The sequence below is a fragment of the Lynx canadensis genome, chromosome C2, assembly GCF_007474595.2.
Source record: "Lynx canadensis isolate LIC74 chromosome C2, mLynCan4.pri.v2, whole genome shotgun sequence".
NCBI lineage: Eukaryota > Metazoa > Chordata > Mammalia > Carnivora > Felidae > Lynx > Lynx canadensis.
The window spans coordinates 22,405,894-22,429,522 of record NC_044311.2 but is presented as its reverse complement, the minus strand read 5'-3'; the positions used below and the strand labels follow the sequence as shown (position 1 = coordinate 22,429,522).

At 38.1% G+C, this 23,629-nt stretch overlaps 1 protein-coding gene across 1 annotated transcript in view; it reads left to right on the top strand.

Annotated features, from left to right (window-relative positions):
• KCNH8 (potassium voltage-gated channel subfamily H member 8) overlaps positions 1-23,629 on the top strand; it is a 355,504-nt gene that overhangs the window by 222,316 nt on the left and 109,559 nt on the right. The window contains exons 6-7 of the mRNA XM_030329693.1: positions 18,709-18,866; positions 22,862-23,069. Of these exons, the coding sequence (XP_030185553.1) occupies positions 18,709-18,866; positions 22,862-23,069 (366 nt within the window). The remainder of the gene's footprint in view (positions 1-18,708; positions 18,867-22,861; positions 23,070-23,629) is intronic.

Below are 23,629 nucleotides of genomic sequence, written 5' to 3'. Positions count from 1 at the left end.
CCAGAATCTGAATTCTTATCCTTTTTTCTTTTTAATTTATTTTTGAGAGAGAGAGAGAGCATGATCAAGAGAGTGGCAGAGAGAGAGAAGGAGACACAGAATCCATAGCAGGCTCCAGGCTCTGACCTGTCAGCACAGAGCCCAATGCGGGGCTCAAACTCAGGAACTCGAGATCATGACCTGAGCCGAAGTCGGACGCTTAACCAACTGAGCCACCCAGGAGCCTCTGGCCCCCTACCCTTTTTGTATCATCACTTTCTCCTTTCTCCTGTGGCTGCAGCCCTTTGAGACCACCAGTAGTTCTTCAACTGTGCCATTCCTTACGTTCTTTGTATTTTCCTATCTTTTGTAGTTGCTACTCTCAGAAAAAAAAAAATGGCTAGACATCTTCTTAGCTCTTCTTTATCCAATAAAATCCGCCTCCTTGAGGTATCATCTTTGATGTCTTGTACAAAATCTTCTTTTTAACTCTTCTAACCCTATCACCATGGTCTGGGGTAGGTTTCCCTCATGCATTCTTTACGTGCTTTCCCTTCCCCACTCTTCAACCCTATATCATAATGGTCTATTTCTCCCCCACTCCACACACATACCATAAATAAACTAGGAGTGCCCAGAGGAAACGGACTGGATGTTTAGTTCTCTAGTTCCTCCAGGTAATACGTGTCTGACCCATGGTTAACAGAGTAACGTTAACCTACTACCATAGTGCAGATAAACAAAATACGAAATGTAGCTCATTGAGTTGGAACAATAGCCTTCTTTTCCAAAGGCAGTCCTCCATCTTTTTGGTTTAAGACCAAACTTATATTTGCAGAGTAGACTCAAGATAAAATATTTTTCAATTTGTTATTTCATTCAATGATTTTAACAAAGCCAGAGAAGAGTTCTCCAGTTGCCTGTTGCCTTTTTGTCAAATGGAGCTTGATAGTCTTTTTTTCTGACTCTTTCCTATCTGATGCTAGTGATCGCTTCTTCTCTTGCTTCGGGTTCCATGGCATACTGTGATCTAGTTTTCCTTCTCCTTCCTCCAGATTTCTACTCAATCTCCTTCATGAGCTCTTCTCGCTTTGCCTGTATTTTTAAGTGGCATTGCTTCCCTGGATTTGCCCTTGGCTCTCTGTTCCCTCTCGTCTATGTCACTCTCTCACCATGGGGTGTTTTGCATCATCTCCTATTAGTTCAGTGTCGGTGGTTTCCAAATCAATCTTTTGAACCTGATTGCTTCTAAAACCTCATGCATGTGTATTCAACTGTCTACAGACTATCTCTCCAATGAAGCATGACTTCTTCAAGTACCACAGATTGGAAATTGAATTGTCTTCTTTTCTTACAGTACTCACCTCTTTCCTTCCTGGATTTTACCGTGTCTGTGAATATGACCCCATGAGCCATTAACATAGGGCTTTTCACAGATTCCTCCCTCTCCCTTAGTCCCCCAATAAAATCAAACTCAGAATCCTGTGTGGCCCACCTCCTCACCATCTGCTGATACACTGTCTCTTCTTACTCTTCACTGCCCTTATGTTAGGTCCAGTTACCATCAGTTCTGATTGGATTACTACAGCCCCACTAACTTCTTTCCTTGCCTACACTCTTGGGAATCTATTCACTACTCTAGAGTCAGGTTTTTGTTGTTGTTGTTTTAATGTTTATTTATTTATTTTGAGAAAGAGAGCATGCTCAAGCAGGAGAGGAGCAGAGAGAGAGAGAGAGAGAGAGAGAGAATCCCAAGCAGGCTCCACACTGTCAGTGCAGAGCCCAACACGGGGCTCGATTTCAGGAACCATGAGATCTTGACCTGAGACAAAATCAAGAGTCTGACGCTTAACTGACTGAACCACCCAGGCTTTCCTGTTGTTGGTGTAATATAATGTATATCTGATCATGTCATCTCCCTGCTTAAAACCCTTCAAACACTTTCTCTTCTTGAACTCTAAATCGATGCATACCGGGCAGCCTCCATCCTCTTTCTCCTTTGTGTTGCTAACTCGTATTCACCCTTCAGGACACACCTTATGTGATCTCCCACCTGTCTGTAGCAAACTTCACCTTCCAAGTCTTCATCTTCCAAGTCAGCTATTCTTTGAGTATAGCTATTCCCCCAGAGCGCTCATGATGTAGCTTTATAATTTCCTGTGAACTCACCTATATTCCCTCCTAAATTACAGTTTCTTTGAGTGCATGAACAGAGCACTAGTGATATTCGTACTCCCAGTATCCAGCCAACACATGTACATATTAGGCGGTCCATAAATATTGGTTGAATAAATAAATGAGGGGCAATCATGATTATTTCTGTTTTACTTAAAGAGAAATTAGAACTTAGAAATGGTAAAAACAAAACTTTTCAAAGGAGATGCTGCTAGTAAGGGGGAGAGCTGAAATTAGAACCCGATTATATTTTTTAAAAGCCAGTGTTCATCCCTAAAGTCATGATATATTATCATACCACCACATTTAACCAAACTATGATTATAATTTTAAACAATAAAATATCAAAAAAAGTACACATTTTTTTAGAAGTTTTTTAATGTTTATTTATTTTTGAGAGAGAGAGACAGAGCATGAGTAGGGGAGGAGCAGAGAGAGAGAGGGAGACACAGAATCCGAAGCAGGCTCCAGGCTTGAGCTGTCAGCACAGAGCTCAGTGTGGGACTCGAACTGATGGACTGCGAGATCATGACCTGAGCCGAAGTCAGACGCTTAACTTACTGAGCCACCCAGACGCCCCAAAAAGTACACATTTTTTAAACTTGCTAATGTTGTGCCCATAGCAGGATTATTACTGCAGTTTCCATGGAAACCAGTAATTTTGGTGGTATTCCTTTGGAACCTTCAAAACAATTTTATTTACACTGGATCATCCAAAAGGTATTATAGAAAGTGTAGAAAAACTCAAAATAATCTGGAGTGGAACAAAAGCCTAGAATACTGAACAAGAAGCAATTCTTCTCACTCATCTTTTGGGGAGACCAATAGTGAACAAAAGGGTGATGTCTAATATTTGCAACTCTTAAAAAAAGTGTGAAAACCTAATGAGGTCATTCCATGAGCGTACGACAAGACAGGGTGTGAGAATGTAAAACCATAAAAGTTGATGGGAAAATGTAGATGGAATGTTCCTTGCTATGCACGCATTGATGATAGAAGTAAGGATCTAGAATGTAAGCTGTATAAATTTGATGAAACAGGAAGAAACTGCAGGAAAGTTAATAGCTGTAGCAGCCAACAAAGATATAATTTCTCAAGGAATGGGAACAACAGATGTTCGTGGCAGAGAGGCACACGAGGAGGTGATATGTCATGTTTTGTGGTACTGAAACACGTCACTTCTGGATACTGCAATTACACATCCAGATCCATCTGGTGGTGATTGCGTGTGCGTGCATGCACACACACGCGTTTTTAAGGTTCCTGTGATTTGTGCACATATATCAGGGACACGGGGAGGGGTGGTCAATTTCAGATCATCTGGATGTCTCTTGAAAGGCTTACTAGTCCAAGGATGGTTGTAGCAATAAAAGGACTTTTTCTTTCTTTGGGACATATTTATACTAAAAAAAAATTCATTCTTTATCTGAAATTCAAAGTTGTCCTGTGCTACATCTGGCCGCTGGGATGAACTCAACAGATCATACGAATGCCTTGGCTTTAGCAAGCACCACCAGGAGGTTGAATGCCCAAGAGCTATTGCAAGAAGGGTTTATGCTGAAATGAGGCTGACCAATTTTTGGCTAAAGAGGGCAAAAGAAAAACTACTTAGGGACTTAGGGGTGTTGCCATCCTTAGTAGAGGCTGGAGCACTGGGTGAGTTCCTTGCCATAATGATAAAAAGTCACATTTTGATTGCCCTGTCAAGACCAGCTACTAAAGCACTATTTCACTGGAAATGTTAAATCACTAAGTTGATGGAGGAATCAGAACAGTGGGCTTTGCTTTGTGTATTAGTTAGATTTAATAAGCTCTTAGAACAAGAGCTACAACAAAAATTCAGTGGCTTCTGAGATGTAGAGAGTTATTTCTGTCTCACCTAACGTTCTGGGGAGTGTCCTGAAGGCTGGTAGAGAGAAGAGGGGCAAGTGCTTGTCTTATGCAGTCGTTTAAAGACTGAGACTGACAATGGCTCTACGATCTTTAGTGGGTGGCTTCTAAGGTCATTCTGTTCTTCGTTCCAACCAGCAGGAACAGAAAAACAAAGAGCATAGAAAGCAAATATGCATAATTTTATGTGCAAAGCATAAAATTTGCATACAGTGTTTCCACTTGTAAGAGCCTCACTTGCAACCACACTAGTGGCAAAGCGGGTGCGTGTTATTACCCAGCTGCAGTTGTTACCCTGGATTAAAGGGAGTATGAATTTTAGTGAACAGCCATCTTTTCTTGTTGTATTTTGCATGATATACTAGAGTTGCACGACATGGCTGTTAGATTGAGCGAAAGAGAAGGAAAACAAGGTACTGTTTTAAATAGCAAAGGTAGTTTTCCTCATCATTCAGTTTATTTTTTTTTAATGTTCACTTATTGATTTTGAGACAGTAGGGGAGGGGCAGAAAGAGAGGGAGAGAGAGAATCCCAAGCAGTCCCCCAACTCTGGGCTCCATCTCACAGACTGTGAGATCATGACCTGAGCTGAAATCAAGAGTTCGGATGCTTAACCGACTGAGCTACCCAAGTGCCCTCCCTCTACCACCATCATTCAGTTTAGGAGAAGATAAGGTGTGAGATAGGTCTTATTTCCTTTGTTTCTCCCGTGCAGTGGGGGTTTTATTGATTTGAATGTGATTTTAGTATTTTGAAGAAGTTACAACATGACCACTGGACGCAGGTCAGCTGTTTCACCTGCTACTTAACTTAAGATGCCACAATCTCTTTTAATGTCAAAGAAAAAGGTGACAGAATGGACTTAACTAGAGATGATAACTTTATGAGTGACTAAAGTTCTTTTGGGTATAGTTTGATTCCATATGAATTACTCTTTACTCACTGACTTCACAACCTAATATCAACATAATATGCAAATCTTCTACCTGCAAAATAAATAAATATGCTCTTTCTCCACAGTCATTTATTAAGAGCTGTGCGGTTACAAGGTTTGAATGTATTTCAAGTCTTGAATGTATTTCAAGACACCAAAACAGTTCTTCACAAGCGGTGAGGCTTATAGATAAGCAAATGAAGTAATTTACATGCTCATTACAGGTACTACCTAAAGGAAAAGAGGAAGAATAGTGAATAGGTATTGGAGGATGATATTTGATCAGATCAGCCTCTATCTTGGACATCTTTACTAAGATAATACAAGTGAATCCTTATCACTAAGAGATTTATTTTCATAGCAGATTGAAAATCTGAACTGACCGCACATATGAGTAGTCTGATAACAACTGAAATATGCAGAATGCATGGTCAATAGTAATCTTGAAGCACTTTGAGAAACAGTTACGTTTGAATCTCTCGAATAGCAAAGGAGACATTACTGCTTACACTCAAATACATATTCAGAATAGCATCAGCACTGATGGACATTCAAATGCTAAAAAAGCACACGACATTAGCTTGAGTACAGAACTCACCAAAACCACCCCAAGTCAAGTAATGTAGTAGTGACAGCCGAATAACCACATTTGGAGTACTCAGCTGTTTGAGTGATGCCTCAGAAAACAACTTCTTGGAATAAAACCTTAGACTTCTAATTTGTGGCAATGTTCAATCCTGAGTAAACTGAATTTTGTAGCACCCTCTGACTTTAACCCTGACAAAGACAATGTTCTTTGATCCATATTGCTAGAAAAACAGCAATAAAACGATATTAATGTACTGAAAGATTAATTTGAGGACAAGACCTTTCCTGAATACATGAGCAGATGATTTTTAACAAATGGATGTGTCTTTGTAAAATTTTATTCATCTTTACATCAAAAACCACCACGCTTTAAATAGAAAATAAGTAGAACTAGGTAATTAAAATATATAGAAAATGTAATAAGTAGAAAAACACAGAGTTGGTAAGTTTTGAGAGTTATGTTTTACTGTCTGTAGAATATCCCTGAGAACACTAAATTTTATTTATATAAACAGATACAGAAACGCTAGACACTATATTTTATTTATATAAACAGAGACAGGAGCAGTTTCTAGCTCCCCTCCAGAAATACTCTGCAATAAGTTTAAAGGATAAACTTGTAAAAACTATAAAAAAAAAAAACAACAACCTAACAACAACAATGAAAAACTTTTAATGTGAAATATGAACCAAAAAAATAATGAGAAACTTTGTTTCTTTTAAGACTGTAGCTCCAATTGGTGGCCTTTGATTTTGTACATTTCCAAAGGATAGATTTAACCTCCTAAAGGGCATGTTCTACTCTGACTCTGACGATAAGCGCACCTGGGTATTAACTGGCTCCAGACTTCCTCCTGCCCACTCTAGCTCTGGCCTCTTTTTGAGTTCCACATGTGATTTTTTTGGATGCAATTTCTGTTTGCCTTGTGATTTTCCTTCTTGGTTTTGGTAACCCACCATGCTTGGTGATGCCGACTTGATTTGTCTTTGGGCCACTTTCTCTACTCAAACAACCCTGAGGGAGAGTTAATAAAACATATACCATCTTACTTCCCAACTTTCCTTTTGATTTCAGTGACCTGGATTATAATACAACTAGAGCAAAGAACCACTCTGTGCCCCAACTTTGTCATTATTACTTGATCCTACTCATATCTTGCCGAAATCAGATAAGTGTGGTTTGACACTATTGATCTTTTTATGATTTTACTGTTCACAAGACTAAAAGTAGACTAAATTATAGAAACCACAAGTAGAAATGCAATTATGGCATAACACAAATATATGAGCAATTTCTACAGATCACACTCATAAAAATAGCTATGAAATCATAATGTGCTAAAGTGAGAATCTATTTTTCTCTTAAGCATGCCTCCATTATTTCAAATACTGAATGTTTTTTCCATTTAGGGTTTTTTTTTTAGTTTTTTAAATATAATTCTTCAGATTTGTGACTAATCAACTTGTGCTTTAAACGTCAAACGTATTAGTCACATTTTAAATGCGTTTGAGAATACTTTGATAGAGCTTACGCATATCCATTTCTTCTGTGCTGGAAAAGCTGGTATCTGACAGGCCGCTGGAACAAATGTAGGGACCGGAAACAGATCTGTGCATATATGATCACCTGATTTATGACAAAACCGTGACTAGAATACTTTGGGGGAAATGGTAATGTTTTCTAAACTGGCGCTAGATCAATTAGATTCCCACCTGGGAAAATATAAATCTTGACTCCTGCGTCACACGACACACAGAATCACTTGCAGCATATGGACTGTAGAGAAAACGTAAAAGTCAAAAAATAAAACTCCCAGAAGACATCATGGTAGAATAGCGTAGTAATCTTGGCATAGGCATCAATTACTTAAACAGAACACAACTCATAATCAGAATGTATACTAACAATTCCTACAAATCTGTAAAAGAAAAAGGAGGGAAACCTATTTCATTAGACAAAAGTCCTGAACTGACACTTCATGAAAGAGGGTATCCAAGTATGCAGTTAGTACATGCATGGGATCATTGGGAAAATGAAAATAATTTCACCACCACCAAAATGAGTGCAAAAAATTAAAATAAATGAGAAGACAAATTACCAAGGGTTGTAGGAAGATATGGAACAACGTGAAATTTCATACACTGTGTGTAGGAACGCAAATTAGTATGATCTTTATTAGACTCTGCCAGCATCTGCTAAAGTAACTTATGTAATTACTTTATGACCCAGCAATTCTGCTTGTAGACTCAACAAGTCTACCTATAACTATACAAAGAAAGGTATAATGTTTGTGTGTGTGTGCGTGTGTGTGTGTATTTCTAAGAGCATTAACTGTAATAGCCTAAATTGGAAACCACCCAGATTTTCACCAACGATAAAATTAAGAAATGAATTTCTATATAGTCATACAATGAAATATGTATTTATATATATATATATAATATATATTATATATATAATAAAATATATATATATAATATAATTTTATATGGCAATAAAAAACAGTGAATGTGATACCAAGTTGATAAAAATCACATACGCAATGTGTAGTGAAAGAATCCATACACAAGAATACATACTGTATGATCCATTTATATAAAGTTCCTAATTAAGCAAAGTTAACCGATGGTAATAAGGACAACAGTGATCTTTCAGGAGTTGATCACTGGACAAGATCATAAAGGAGGCTTCTGGTGTTCTGGTCCTAGTTATAGCTCTATCCATTGGTGATGACCAAGATTGTCAACTTTGCGAAAATTCATTACCTTGTCCACTTAAGACCAGTGCATTTTGGGGGCACCTGGGTGGCTCATTCGGTTGAGCGTCCGACTTTAGCTCAGGTCATGATCTTATGTTTCGTGAGTCAGAGCCCCATATAGGGCTTGCTGCTGTCAACCTGTCAGTGCAGAGACTGCTGTGGGTCTTCTGTCCCCCTCCCTCTGCCCCCACCCCCACACTTGTGCTCTCTCAAAAATAATAAACTCCCGAATTAAAACATTTTTTAAATATGCCGAATAATTTTATAAATGGCAACCTACAGTCAAAATACTACATATTATCTCCTTATGACTCTGAGAATTACCTAGAGCTCAAGAAGTAGTTCATAGGTCTCACCATAAGAATTCTGTTCTTAGGCTTCAAGAAGGGGAAGAATTATAATAAAAAATGCTTTGTGGTTTTATACAGACTGACAGGTATGAATAGAGACAGGTATTTATACAGACATGTATGAATCCCCACTCCCCCACTTTCTAGTTGGGTAACCATGGGCAAGTTAAATGCAGCTGATACCTGCTCAGTGGGTTACAACCCAGGAGATGGGACTCCAGATTCTTACTCTTAGCCACTCTGCTCCATAGCCTTTAGGAATACATACCAGGATGGGCTGTGGTAACAAGTAACCTCAAAATCTCAGTGGGATATAACACAAGGTTTATGTCTCCCTCACGCTATGTGTCCATTGTGGGTCAGCCATGATCTTTGCCCCCTGTGGTTGCTCAGAAACCCAGGCTGACAGAGATCCTATCTTCCCTCATATTTCCATGATCATCAAAGCAGGGAAAAGAAAATGTGAGGAATTACACACTAGCTCTCAAAATTTTGCCCAAAAGTGTTTCAGGCTACTTTGGCTTATAATTACAGCCAAAGCAAATCACAGAGACATACAGTCTCTTCAGGTGGTAGGGAAAGATAATCATACCAGGAGGTAGAGAACCAGAAATATTTGCTAAACAGCAGTGAAAACTACCATAAATAGTAAGTAAAGATATTATTTTCCTCAAATATAAAAATGATCGTGAAAGTCCCAATCAAAATGTAAAATAATATGTAACTATAAAACCCTTATTTAATCTAACATTTTTCTCTCTAATGAGTATATATGTGCTGGGTTTCACTTTGGGGCAAACATTAATCATATCAACACATTTTGTATTTATCTCAAGTTTCATCAATTCTAGGTTTTATTACTTAGGTAATCAATATTTCATATGAAATTAATAAGCTCGAGTGTTTAGGGTTTCTTAAAATTTCACAACTGGGTATTTATAGATATGATAATCCTTCTAGTTTCTATTTTACTTTATTTTAAAAAAATTTTTTTAAACATTTATTCACTTTTTGAGAGACTGAGACAGAATGCAAACAGGGCAGGGGCAGAGAGAGGGAGACCCAGAATCCGAAGCAGGCTCCAGGTTCTGAGCTGTCAGCACAGAGCCCGATGCAGGGCTCAAATTCACAAACCATGAGATCGTGACCTGAGCCGAAGTCAGACGCTTCACCGACTGAGCCACCCAGGCACCCCTCTATTGTACTTTAAATTTAGAAATTTTACCACCTGGCAACTATAACTAAGGACAGAATAAGTATGCCAAAAGGATTTCTACAATTAAGTGACATATGTGTGAGTCATGGTCTTTCAGTAGATTTATTTTTAATCATTAAATTATTTTTATTAAAAAATGATCCAGTAAGTTCAAAGTTCAGTATCTAATTTAGAGTTACATCGCACTGAAACAGAGTGAATCATTTATCGGGAGCCAAAATTGGTAGGCTTTACACATACCAATTGTACATGTGAGGTGGAAGTCTTTTGAAGTGGTAAACTTTATACAATAAAATGAAAGCAACGGACAAAGCCAATACAATAAAATCATTAGTTTAGAGACAGTAAATGGTGGGTTTAATAGACACGTATTGGGAGTGCGTGCTGTCTCTTTGCACCTGCCAGCATAGTCACAGATGGGGCTTACTTATGTACTGAAAGATGAAGGACAACAAGTTGTAAAAATGAGAGTCTGTGGCTCCCAGGCAAAGCCATGCTTCTTTTGCATGCCTTGTCCATCTTTACATGCCAAGGGCACAGCACAGGGCAGAGCACAACGGATCATCAATCGGGTTATTTTTTATAGTGCTTAAGGATGTTGCAAAGCTAAAAGGGACAGCCACGCTTTAGCTCTCTCTCTTTTTTACAAATGAACTTTTTTTTAATGTTTGTTTATTTTTTGAGAGAGGGGGAGAGAGAGAGAGAGAGGGAGAACATGAATGAGTGGGGGAGGGGCAGAGAGAGAGGGAAACACAGAATCTGAAGCAGGCTCCAGGCTCTGAGCTGTCAGCACAGAGCCCGATGTTGCGGGGCTCGAACTCATGAGCTGTGGGATCATGACCTGAGCAGAAGTCGGATGCTTAACTGACCCAGCCAGCCAGGCACCCTTAGCCCTCTCAATAAAGAATAGGAGCAGTCATTCGGGAGCAGTCTGTGTGAAAAATGTGTGGAGATATGAGTTGACAATAGTTTACTTCAACTAATAGTAATAAGTTTTTTTCAAAGATTTGCCAACAACTTACTAAGTCTGCATTACTAGAAATGGAACCAGTTCTAAATGTGTTATCTGTAGCATTGTATTCCCACGCAATTGGCAAAAACTTTAAGGTCTAATAACATCAAGGGTTGGTAAGATAGTGGAGTAATGAGAATTCTGGTGGCAGTAAACGTATTTCCCACTGTCCACCACACCAGCCAGGCTACGATCTGGGGATGAACTTTTGTCCTTCCTGGTAGACAGGAGAGGAGCAACACCTTTGAGAAGCGACACCTTTATGCCCTGCTTTTAGGCAAATGGGGGGAGGGCAGGGAGCTTTTCTCTTTTGCTTCTTAATTGCCTTCAGCTCAAAATCGTTCTTATGCCAAAGTGGTATATTTTGGTATATTCTTCTACCCTTTCAGTACCTTCCTTCCAAAAGGACAGTATTTAAATACTTGAATGGATTTCTTTAATTTTCTTTTTTGTGTTAACGACTTGAAATTCCTTTTCAAAATAAAAATGGACATGTGTGCCTCATTACTTAAAAATGAATAAAAGCTCAGCTTGAAAAGAGGAAGGGAGGAAAGGAGAAAGTGAACGCCCAAATCCTGCCTTCCATGAGATTTTGTGGTGAAAATCACCAAGCTAGAGAAAAGCATCAGGACTGAGATCAGTAAGAGACCATTTAACAAAATGGAGATACTCAGCCTGGGGCACAGAGAGAACTTGATGACTGATGTCTGATATTTATAAAAAGGGGTTTTGGGTGGGAGAGAACAATGTATTCTGTGTTGCTACTAAGGACAAAACTAGAACCAAGGAAAGGGAGTAATAAGGAGAAAGGCAGCTATTCGAGGAAAGTGACTTTTAGGCCCCTTCCCTTCTCTATGGGTCCAAGTGATGTTTATGTTGAGGGTCAAAACCACTATAGGGACCCACCATAATAATGCTGGCCACTGGTACAAAACAGAAGCTAATACCAGCATCAAACACCCCTTGATGTGCCTGCTTGCCTTCTTCTTCAGGCAGTTGCTCTTAAACGTTACTTCTCTCTGAGTCAACTGCTTTTTCTTTTCCACAGATCTCTCATTTAAAGTAAGCAAGACTATTCCACAAAAGAGTGAAATCATATGATGTTTGTCTTTCTCTGACCGACTTATTTTGCTTAGCATGATACACTCTAGTTCCATCCACGTTGTTGCAGATGGCAAGATTTCATTCTTTTTGACTGCTGAATAGTATTTCATTGTTTATATATACCACATCTTCTTCATCCATTCATTAGTCAATGGACATTTGGGCTCTTTCTATAATTTGGCTATTGTTGATAGCACTTCTATAAACATCAAGGAAAAATAAGATAAAAACAGAGAGAGGCAAACCATAAGAGACTCTTAAATGCAGTAAACAAACTGAGGGTTGCTGGAGGAAGGTGGGTGGGAAGGATGGGCTAAATGAGTGATGGGCATTAAGGACGGCACTTGTTGGGATGAGCACTGGGTGTTGTATGTAAGTGATGAATCACTGGGTTCTACTCTGGAAACCAATACTACACTGTATGTTAACTAACTTGAAATTGAATAAATAAATTTTAAAAAATAAAGTAAGCAAGAGGAACAAATACTGACGAATGTGCAAGGCTCGAATGGTATGAAAATCTCCTCCGCTAACATGGGCAATCAATTACATTCTTAGGATTGTTAGTCCCTCAAACTTCTTTATTAATTAGCTCTCAGTTCATCTTCCCACACCTTCTAGCTCAGTTTGCTGTGACATCATACTGTGTTCAGAGTGCCTCACAAGCAATGAAAAAAGACAGGCTTCCTTTAGAATATGAGTCGGCAGCTGGTTTAGTTAAATATCCTTCCACCCACGCTGTACTACATTGATTAATTTTTAAAGAAATGGCTAAATGAAGATATTAATTATTTGTATGTGGTAGTTATGCTTGCATGCACACCATTATGTTTTAATTTACTTTTTAACAAGTAAGCCAATATGATTTCTAAATTATTTCCCATCTGGCATGTGTACTAGTAAAGAAAAGAAATCTAATTTGTGCCATATCAAGTTCATCTCCCCCTTTTTTTTACTTTCTAATTACACAGTTCTCGAAGAAATCCAACTGGAAAAAATGGATTCAACCTTCCTGCCTTTTTAGCCACATACATAGCCCTTTAGTGTAAAAGCTAAATGAAATACTTATTTTTGGAGGCCTTAACAATATGAAAACAGCATATGTACACAGCCATCTCTCCATTATTTGTCTTTATTGTAATCATGCTATGTAGAACTGAAATACAACAAGGCAAATTGGTTATCCTGAAAGGAATTAAGTGCCATCTGAATCATCAGAGAATTCATTTATATTTCACCTCATTTTGGTGGTGTATATTACGACCAATTTTTGGGAAATTCTATAAGCCACATACAATATGGATGATCATTCTCTATCGCCCTGCTTATTTACTCATTACACCTGATACTGGCACCATGTATTACAAGGGATTATTTATGCATGCACAAACACATGAGACTTTAAGGTTTTGAGGTGGTGAATTATGAATTAATGTGTTATGGTTTTTAGAATACTTTTCCTGGTTCAAACTGTGTATGTGTGTGTGTGTATTTGTAGACAGTTGCACGTATTAATAATAAATGGAATTAATGAAAAAATTACATGTAAAAAATCGGATATTACTGAGTATGCTTTCATGTATTTTTCAACATAAAGTCAAAAACACATTACACTTATGTTTTCAAGATGTGTCAGAATAGAAACTCTACTGTTGTCTTTCAGGTAGGTTGTAGATTGTCTGGAGGAGACCTCATTCTTACTGTAACATTTGAATGAGTCACTGATTTAATTGCCAAAGAGACAAAACCATTAAGGAAAGTGAGACAAGCTGCAGCCAGTGTTGGCCAACCTCCACTTTGCCTCCGTGACTCTCTAACAAGGGACACCAGATCTGGAAGGAGCGCTCTTGTCCTCCTCATCAGAATCGTATTCATTCTGTGCTTCCCTGACTCTTAGAGTACCGGTCTAGCCATCTCTACCCTTCCATTTAAGGGAATATTTACGAGCATCGGATTCTCCTGGTCCTCGAACACCAATACCATATTCGTATCAGTAGAGAGAAAACAGTATTCTCCATTGTCCCTAGACAGATCAAGAGACAGCTAATTTCCTTATTTTCAACTCTGTGACTCTTATTTAACATTCTTTTACCTGGGTGGTGCTGATATGGAGTTTGATCTAAGGGCATTTCCACTGATCAGAAATGCATTTCTCTGGGGCTCCTGGGTGGCTCAGTCGGTTAAGCATCTGACTTCAGCTCAGGTCATGATCTCACAATTCATGTGTTCAAGCCCCACATTGGGCTCTTTGCTGACAGCTTAGAGCCCGGAGCCTGCTTCAGATTCTGTGTCTCCCTCTCTCTCTGACCCTCCCCTGCTTGTACTCTGTCTTTCTCTCTCAAAAAAATTAAAAATTTAAAAAAAGAAAAGAGAAAAAAATCACTCCCCTGCACCAACCTATTGTTATTGCCTCCAAAATATATTTGGAAGTGTGGTAAGTTTTTAAGATAATGGAAAGACAATGGAATCAACTGTCAATAGATGTCCCGTTTCTCTGTTGCTTACTATCTTCATGGCTTTAAATAAGTTTCTTAAATCTCCTGAGTCTTTGGCAAAAATAGTACACCTGAAAGAGTTGGTTTTGTCACATGAACTAATGAATGCCTGGAAATGTTTTGTAAATTATAATACACCAGAATTATGCCTATTTTTATGCATATGACAAAAGTAGGTTTCTTAGAAATCAACTATCCAAAAATAATACTGATCATTGAATAAACCTAGAGCCTTTGCACGATAGGACCATAGTCCTAGAAATCTTAGAATATAATATATATTTAGGTTTTTTTCTCTCTGAAAATAAACCTAAAGAATTCATGTCTTTCAAAACTAGATTTGTAAAAAATAGACTTTAAAAAAATCCCTTTTATATTCTTTTACTATTATTAGTATTTAAATATAAAAGTCTTATAATTACTTCTTTTTAAAACCTAAAATCAGCATATCTTCTTTTCACCCAATTAACTGAAATGAGTAACAAATTATTTTTTTAAAAGCTTTTTTAAAAGCTAAACTGATATTCTGTAATGACTCATCCACAAAAATATCTTTTCTGTTCAGAAGTCTGCACCTCTTTTATTTTTGAGTCAAACACATAATTTACTACACAGTTTCAAAAATGTCTGCTGTGTCAACCAAAGACCAATCATTTCATTCATTCAGCCATTCATGGAGTGCCCCAGGAATGTGGAGGGTGGCATCCTGGATGGTGGCAGTGAGTTTTCTGTGAAATTTGTGACAGAACTGGTGATCAGTTGGTAAATATGCAAGGAATTTGTCCCTCCAGTCTTTTTTTTTTTTTAAACATTTCTTTTTTTAATTTTTTTTTCAACGTTTATTTATTTTTGGGACAGAGAGAGACAGAGCATGAACGGGGGAGGGGCAGAGAGGGAGGGAGACACAGAATCGGAAACAGGCTCCAGGCTCCGAGCCATCAGCCCGGAGCCCGACGCGGGGCTCGAACTCACGGACCGCGAGATCGTGACCTGGCTGAAGTCGGACGCCTAACCGACTGCGCCACCCAGGCGCCCCCCTCCAGTCTTATAATGAACATGCAGACTTATCTCAGCCTGAGTTATGGAAACCACAGATCACTCAAGGGCTTGGTAAACAACTCTGGGTTTCTTACTCATGAGATGAAAACCCAAATGCCTAACCTGCGCTTTCGTTTAGAAACCATGAAGTTGAAATCTCGGCCTGACCTGTTAAACTGATTTGCTAATAAAGAAATACATGAGCCCAGAAAGTTAAGAGGCAGAATGAGAAGTTCGCCTGCTACCTTAACAGCCTGGTGGTATTCCGCTGTGCTCCTGGCTCCTGCTCCTTCTTGGTGGCCATGCTTCAATGATGCATTGACACTTTGCCGTGGTGGCACTTTTACTCTGCAACAGAAATCACCTTGGCATTGTCTTCATCCTTTTTGGATGGTTTAGCCACTGCTCCTTACTTTCGTATTCTCAGTATTCGCAATAAAAGTTTTTCAGTATTTTTATTTTTCGACAAACGTATGACTTTTAATAGTGCCATTTTAAAAAGTTAGATCACTCACGAAAGACTAGAAAGATTATTGTTTTCTTTTTAAGTCACCTAGAACTTGCTTCCAGACCTGAGATGTGACTGGCCTCTGTTAAGGGACCAAAAGCCAAAGCACTGAATTGGAAATTAGGAGACTTGGATTGGGGACGTGTTCTTTCACTTACTAGCTAAAGAAGTTTAATCCTGTGCTTCAGTTACACCATGTATGTGACTCTGGACAAGTTGTTTGCGTTCCTTTGGGCCTCAGTTTCTTCATCTGTAAAAAAGGATATTGAAGGGGCCTACCTCTTAGTATTGTTGTAAGGAGTCCATGAGATTATGATTTTAAAGGACCCCAAACAGTACTGGGTCCATGCTAAGGTATTATCTATAAAAATGTAGTAGTAATCTGTTGTCGTAATTCCTACATTATCTCTCCTCGCAAGGCTATAATGAGAACCTAATGCAGAATAAATGTTGTATTTGTTTTTGTATTGCCTCACTTTAAATTACTACCAACTTGGCAGCTTGAAACAACAGCTATTGATTATCTCAGTTTCTGTGGGTGGGAAATCTAGGTCTGGCCTAGCTGAATTCTCTGCTCAACCTCACAAGACTGAACTCAAGATGTCAGCTAAACTGTGTTTCTTTCTGGAGCGTAGGTCCTCTTGCAAACTCATGTGGCTGTGGGAAGAATTTGCTTCCTTAGGGTTATAGGACACAAGTCCCCATTTGTTGCTAGATGTCAGCAAGGGGCCACTCTCAGCAGTTGGAGACTGGCCGCCATTCCCTGCCACATGGCCCTTCCACAATGTGGCGGTTGCTTTCTTCCAGTCCCTTACCACCAGCTGAAGAAAACTGGCTTGTGCAAGGCTTACCTGATCAGGTCAGGCCACTGAGGTTAATCTCCCTTTAGCCATATACTGCAACAGCATCATGGCATGATACCTGATAATGTTCACAGGCTCTACCCTCACTTAAGGGGAGGAGACCATATGAAAGTGATGGTCATCTTTGAACTCTGCCTACCACAAATGTGAACATGAAATGAAAAGTAAAAATGACATACAAGGTGCACATTATTGTATGTTTTCTCGTTATCATGATCATGATATCAAGTTTTTATCATCATACAACACTATTCTACTTATTTTCAAGGGTTTAAATTAGCTATAAAGAGTATTCCAATTCACCCAATAACCATGTAGCTCAGAGCTTTACATTTGCTTCATAACTCTCCCAATTCCTGTTCTCTTTGACCTGCATATTTACTTCCCACCTTCCCTCCTTTAATCGTTGAGTCAGCGGCTCATGGCACCTCCCAAGAACAAAGTTTCACAGAGAGATATGTTTACATTGGATTCACTAGTCCATAAAATGCTCAACCATTATCACCCTTACATGTATGCAGCAATCCTGAAATTCCCAATGGCCTGGCTGTAGTCAACTGAAAAACAAACGAAGGGAAATGTAATGTTTTCCAGTGCTTTAATGATATGTAACCCAGAGACTAATACAACAGACACAGAGATGTTTAGTCATAGAAGCAGAAGTGAGCCTAAGACGATCCTTGTGGCTATGGCTGTCATTTGACCAGTGCCCTTGAGGGCCTCATGGATTGTAAAAAGTTCAATAAATAATAAAATGTAATATAAATTTAAAGTAAATATAAATATTAAATAGAATATAAAATAAAAATATAATAAAAGAATGATGTAGGGAAAAGTTGAAAATGATTACATCATCCATTAAAATGGAATGAGAAAATTTAACCTAGAAATCCAAACAAAGTAACTTCCAGTGTTTTGTTAATATAAGTGCCTTTAGGGCAGAGATGAATTCTGTGTCCACAGAGAGATTAGTTAAACTTTGTTCACAAAATAAAAAAGAATTGTATTTTTTTAAATTTTTTTTTAACGTTTATTTATTTTTGAGACAGAGAGAGACAGAGAATGGACAGGGGAGGGTCAGAGAGAGGGAGACACAGAATATGAAGCAGGCTCCAGGCTCTGAGCTGTCAGCACAGAGCCTGACGCGGGGCTCGAACTCATGGACCGCGAGATCATGACCTGAGCTGAAGTCGGCCGCCTAACCGACTGAGCCACCCAGGCGCCCCTGTATTTAAAAAAAGAACAGAGACTAAAAATTATCTGTGTGTAAAATCCTCTTTGACACCATTGACATTATGATCACAGATACGTTATTTTTCCTCATTGAGACTTGGTTTTTGCCTCTTTAGCATGGAGATAATATCATCTACTTAAGAACATGTTCTGAGGAGTAAGTGAAATAACCTCTGCTACGTTCTCAGAACAATGCCTGGTACTAGTGAGCATTTAGTAATGATGACTATTGTTGTTATTGTTATTTTTATTCATGTTAGCTTTGGTACGTGTGGTCCGATGTCTGGAGTGTATTCAGCGCTCAGAAAATATTATTTTCTTCACCCTTCAATACCTGTTTGTTGAATTGAACTGGATTTGTCAAGAGGAGTATTTCAGATATTATCAGTCAGAAATACATTGAGAGGTTATCGTTTGTCTAATTTTATGTAATTTTATACAATTTTTTCCTCTCCCCCCCTCCTGCTGCATGCTTTTCTTTCATCCTTCCTTCTTTCCTCGTCTTTCCTTCTTCTTCTCTCTGTTCCTTCCTTCTTTTTTCTCTTATCTTTTTTTCTCAAGCAGATATTATTTTAAATTTCCGAACAACCTATGTCAGCAAGTCTGGCCAAGTTATCTTTGAAGCAAGATCAATTTGCATCCACTATGTCACAACCTGGTTCATCATTGACTTAATTGCTGCCCTGCCTTTTGATCTCCTGTATGCTTTCAACGTCACAGTGGTGAGTAAAGAGCTCCCTTCCACATGACTTTGAAGGTTATTTTTAATCCTGTGTTTATTTTCCACACGTTCAGGTTTTAAGTGTTTGTAGCAGTTTGTATGTCCAGGACCTTGTGGCCTCCTGAATAAAGACACCAAAGTGACCAATGGTACGCAGGCCAAATTCTCCACTTGAGGAAGTTACTTCCTTTTGGAATTTACATGACCTGTTTTAGTTATTTAAATATCTAGAACCAGGATATACCCAAAGCATTTATCATCAATACTCGCTCACAGAAGAAATCCTTTGGTAAGGAAACCAAAAGTAATGAGCATTACTTTGTATTACTTTGCCAGGTATTTTGCCTCAGAAGTTTAGTGGAGAGTTTGAGATTTCTTCTGGTTTTATGACCTTTACTCTCTACCTCTTGAGTTATTCATTAGCAAAACAAAAGACCAATCAAGATACCGAGTAGTACTGAAGTTAAAAGAATTCAACCACTTCTTAGAAGTCCTTGTAAAAATGTTGGATGGGGAAGAAATGACACAATGATACAATGGCCACTTGAACTTGAGATCTCTTTTGGATTTTTACTGATGTTTGTAACGTCTCTTTTCTTCCCTTTATCCTCAAGTCTCATCACAGGAAAGAAAGTGTGTCCACTCATTGTAGTAGCTATTTTTACTATTTAACGATTGATGTTCATAAAAGCATTAAGTGCTCCCTTATAAATAGAGAGACTTTTAGGGAGGTATAATAGCATTTTGGGGCCAGTAATGCAATTTGCTGCTAGAGTAACCAATTTTAGCAGGCAAAAATTTACTAAACATTAGTTCAAATGAAGCCTATTTCTTACTCAGTTGACAAGACCTTGAGATTCTCTATCAGGAATTTAAAAGCTTAGTTTTCAGTATTAAAATGATCAGTGTTTCAAATACAGTCATTATTGACTTTGGGATGAAGACTGAACTGTAATCCTGACTATTTAGTACAAATTTGTGCATTTGGTAATTGTCTATACAATAGCATTTTTCTTTTCTTTTCCTTTCCATTTTTTTCTTAAGATGGAAAGTTGAGGGTATCAACATCTTTAAGAGGTTTATAAGTCAACTGAAAGGAAACCTCTGGGGAAAAATTTAGTATATAATATCAATCAGTGCTACAGAGAATTGTTATCCAGGCTTTTAAAAGTGCTTTTTAAAATTGAATTTGACTAGATAAGTGTACTATAATGAACATGTAATGACTTAAAACAAGGTATTTGCAAGACTGCAACCAAAAAATTTTCAAAAGAAGTATATAATTCACAAAATACTAAGAAAAATTTTCCACATTATCTTGGAGAATTGTTAAATGAATCATGTTTGATAGACCCCTCTCTAAATTAACTTGCTGCTTTGTGACTAAATACTAATAATTTTTTTTATGTTCCATTTCTCTTTGGGCACTGAACAAATAGGATAATTTAAAATATATATTATATAATTGTATTGTAAAATATACAAAATTTTAAAATACATGTTTATCTGTCATTAACATGCTCATTGTCTAAAATTAACACAGGATTTTTTTAAAAGTCTATTTCTCATATTTTGATGAATTTTAAGTACTTGTACACTTTCACTACATTCCTGCTCCCTTTCTTCATTCTGTCTCATGAAACCTGGCATGAATACCTAATAAATGCAAGTTATAGATAAACATCTATGTTAGAAAGAAAGACAAAAGAGGAAGAAAGAATGGAATCTGTCTCTTATCAATGATAATTTTTCTGTGTCTCACAGGAGTGAGCGTATGATCATTAACCAGTTGGCATATAAATTTGCTCTGCCCCAAATAAGTTAGTCAAGATGAAATATTCTATTTGTTCAAAGTATTATATTTACTTCCCAGGACAACACAAGTTATGAGGAAAAGTTTATAAGCTATGCTATTGTTATACTGCACAAACTTGTAAAAAGAAAGGTAGAAATAAATAAGCAAACACAGATGTTGGTTTTCCAGATCTAAAATACATCCAGTTAGCACATCTCTGTAGATGGTATTCAAAAACTCATTACAACCATCAGAAATGTATTGGATGCTTTAGTTTTGACTCTGCCCATAATTGCTGATGGTAAATGTTTTATATATACTTCCCACATTTCTTTAATAAAATTTAGTGTGTGTGAGTCACTATGAAAGGCACTCTGAGAGACAAAGTTATGCATGAGACATAGAAAGTATGACAGAGTGAAAAAGGCAAAATAGAAATCCCAGTCTTAATCACTTACCGTCTGAGTGACTTCCTTGGGGGAAATTAACATCAAAATAGGCAAAATAAGCATAAAAATCCCTACAAGGTTCTCAGCAGCCTGAAAAGCATTTCTATACTATACCTTGCTAAGTGTCAAACACCCAGAAAGACCTCAATACATGTTAATCAACTTGTCTTCCTCCTTTTGGGACTTTTTGAGGTTTCATTTCAAGTACCAAATTGTCATGCATCTATCAAACTCTTCTACAAAATAAACTCCACCCCCAGTAATTCTTCTAAGCCAGGAAGCAGATATTGCAAAGTCCTGGCAGGAAATCATCTGGTTTACAATCAGCTGGAGAAATGACAGATGAGGACTGGGCTGTGAAAGGGAAGAAAATAAGATTTGACACAGAAGAATGAGAAAAAGAAATCAAACCACAGGTAGCTGGCAAGTTCCTCAGCTGACCTTATGATTTTATTATATTTCAGTATAGAATAATTCGTGAGATAACAATTGAAAGGGTTTTTATTGAATTTCTATTATATTGAGTTTAGAGCGTTTTCCATCTTAATTTATTAACCATCCTCTCATTTAACACGTATTTACGGAGCACTTACTATGTGTCAAGCACTGTTCCAGGTACAATTTTCTTCGACAGAAGGGGAGATAGATCATGGAGGAAGGAGCTAGATGTCAACTGACTCCAGATAATTATAAAGGCAAACTTCCAGAAGATGCCGACCGTGTTTATGATTGAGTCCTTAGAGCAAATACTGTTCTTAGGTATAGTCATACAAACCACTTTCTTCCCTTGTATTTATAGTTCCTTCCTCCCGCCTCCAAATTAGAAAAGGTCAAGTACTTTGTTAAACTCTATTTATGGATGAGGTCATACTTTATTTGCCGTTTCTATTTTAGAATGCTCCTTGAGGCTATTCGAGGGTGTGAAAGAGTATGCATTAGGGCACCACGTCTGTTGTTAATAGTGACAATGACCACTCTTGTGGACACCAGTGGTGCACATGTTTCCGTTGGGCGCTGAAGTCAGGAAAATAAGCCCTTGGCCACAAGTGTATTGTTTTAGTGTGTCCAAAGACAAGACCTAGGAGAGTTTTCAAAAATGGTGTTCCATTTGATTTTGGTTCCCTCAGCCTGTGTGTTTGACAGAGAGCTCAGAAAGTATATGCTTCAGGCGTGAGTTTTTTCTGTCAGTCGATGATGTTACAAAGAAGAGAGTGCAGTACATGAGACAGGAGGTATTACTGGCATTTGTGAGTAAATCTTACTCAAGTTTGGTACATCTAATCACTATTTTTTTTAAAGTTACCTTTATTACCACTTCACAGGGTTCAGTGTGTCTAAATTATTGTTATGATGTCACTCCTGCATGGAGGAAGGGACGTGGAATTGAAAGAAAATGTGTGTAAGAAGTGGAGACACCTTATGTTCAATCCTGAGACCATAATGTGTTTCAGTTGTGTATCAGAATATACAAAATCATATTCAGTCAAATAGGTTGAGAAAAAAAGATAAACCTTAAGGAAAATAAGTACCAATTCAAGGAAAGTAAACTGTCTCATCATCCTTTATCCTATCACCTCTTGATAGCATTATGTTGAGAAACGACGTTGGCATGGTCATAAAAATGACCATGGCATTGGAGTCATGATTATGCTTGACTTCAAGAACTTTCCAGAATGGCTGTAAGTTAAAGCAACCGCTATGATGCGGAGTGAACCCATGAGCCATGCGGTGCCGCTCGGTCTCCTCCCACAGGTATCTCTCGTGCATCTCCTGAAGACCGTCCGGCTGCTGCGTCTCTTGCGTCTCCTGCAGAAGTTGGACCGCTATTCCCAGCACAGCACAATCGTCCTGACTCTGCTCATGTCCATGTTTGCACTCCTTGCACACTGGATGGCGTGTATCTGGTATGTCATTGGAAAAATGGAGAGGGAAGACAACAGCCTTCTGAAGTGGGAAGTTGGTAAGGGCTTACGTTTGTCACATTTTCCATTTTTAAGTGAAAAGGAAGTTTGTCTAGAATTTGGAGGAAGTGAAAGATGATTCCATAATTATGTCCTCTGTCGATTTGTCTAATATTTTTTAGGGACTGGGAGGGGAAGGGTGTGGGGGGACAGGGTCTATGATACAAGTGATTTCTTTTGAGAAAGTTTTCTGGAAAATCCATATATATGTATGTGTGTGTGTGTGTGTGTGTGTGTGCGTGTGTGTGTGTGTGTGTGTGCGTATATATAGAGAGAGACAGAGAAAGAGAGAGAGAGAGAGTAATGGGTTAAGCTTTCAAGGGACTAAATGTTTAAAATGACCAGCAAGGCTGTAGAAGCGTAGGTAAGTAATGTGTGATCTTATCTGACATATCCAATGCAGGGCTAATACCATTGAATCCCTGGGCAACTGGCCTATGGCCAATCATTGCAGTGAGAGAGAGAGTGAGTGTATTATAATAACACACTTTCCATATCTAGTATACTTTGAGAATGTGTAATGATAGAGGGGACTGGATGTTTACAAATATAATTTGTA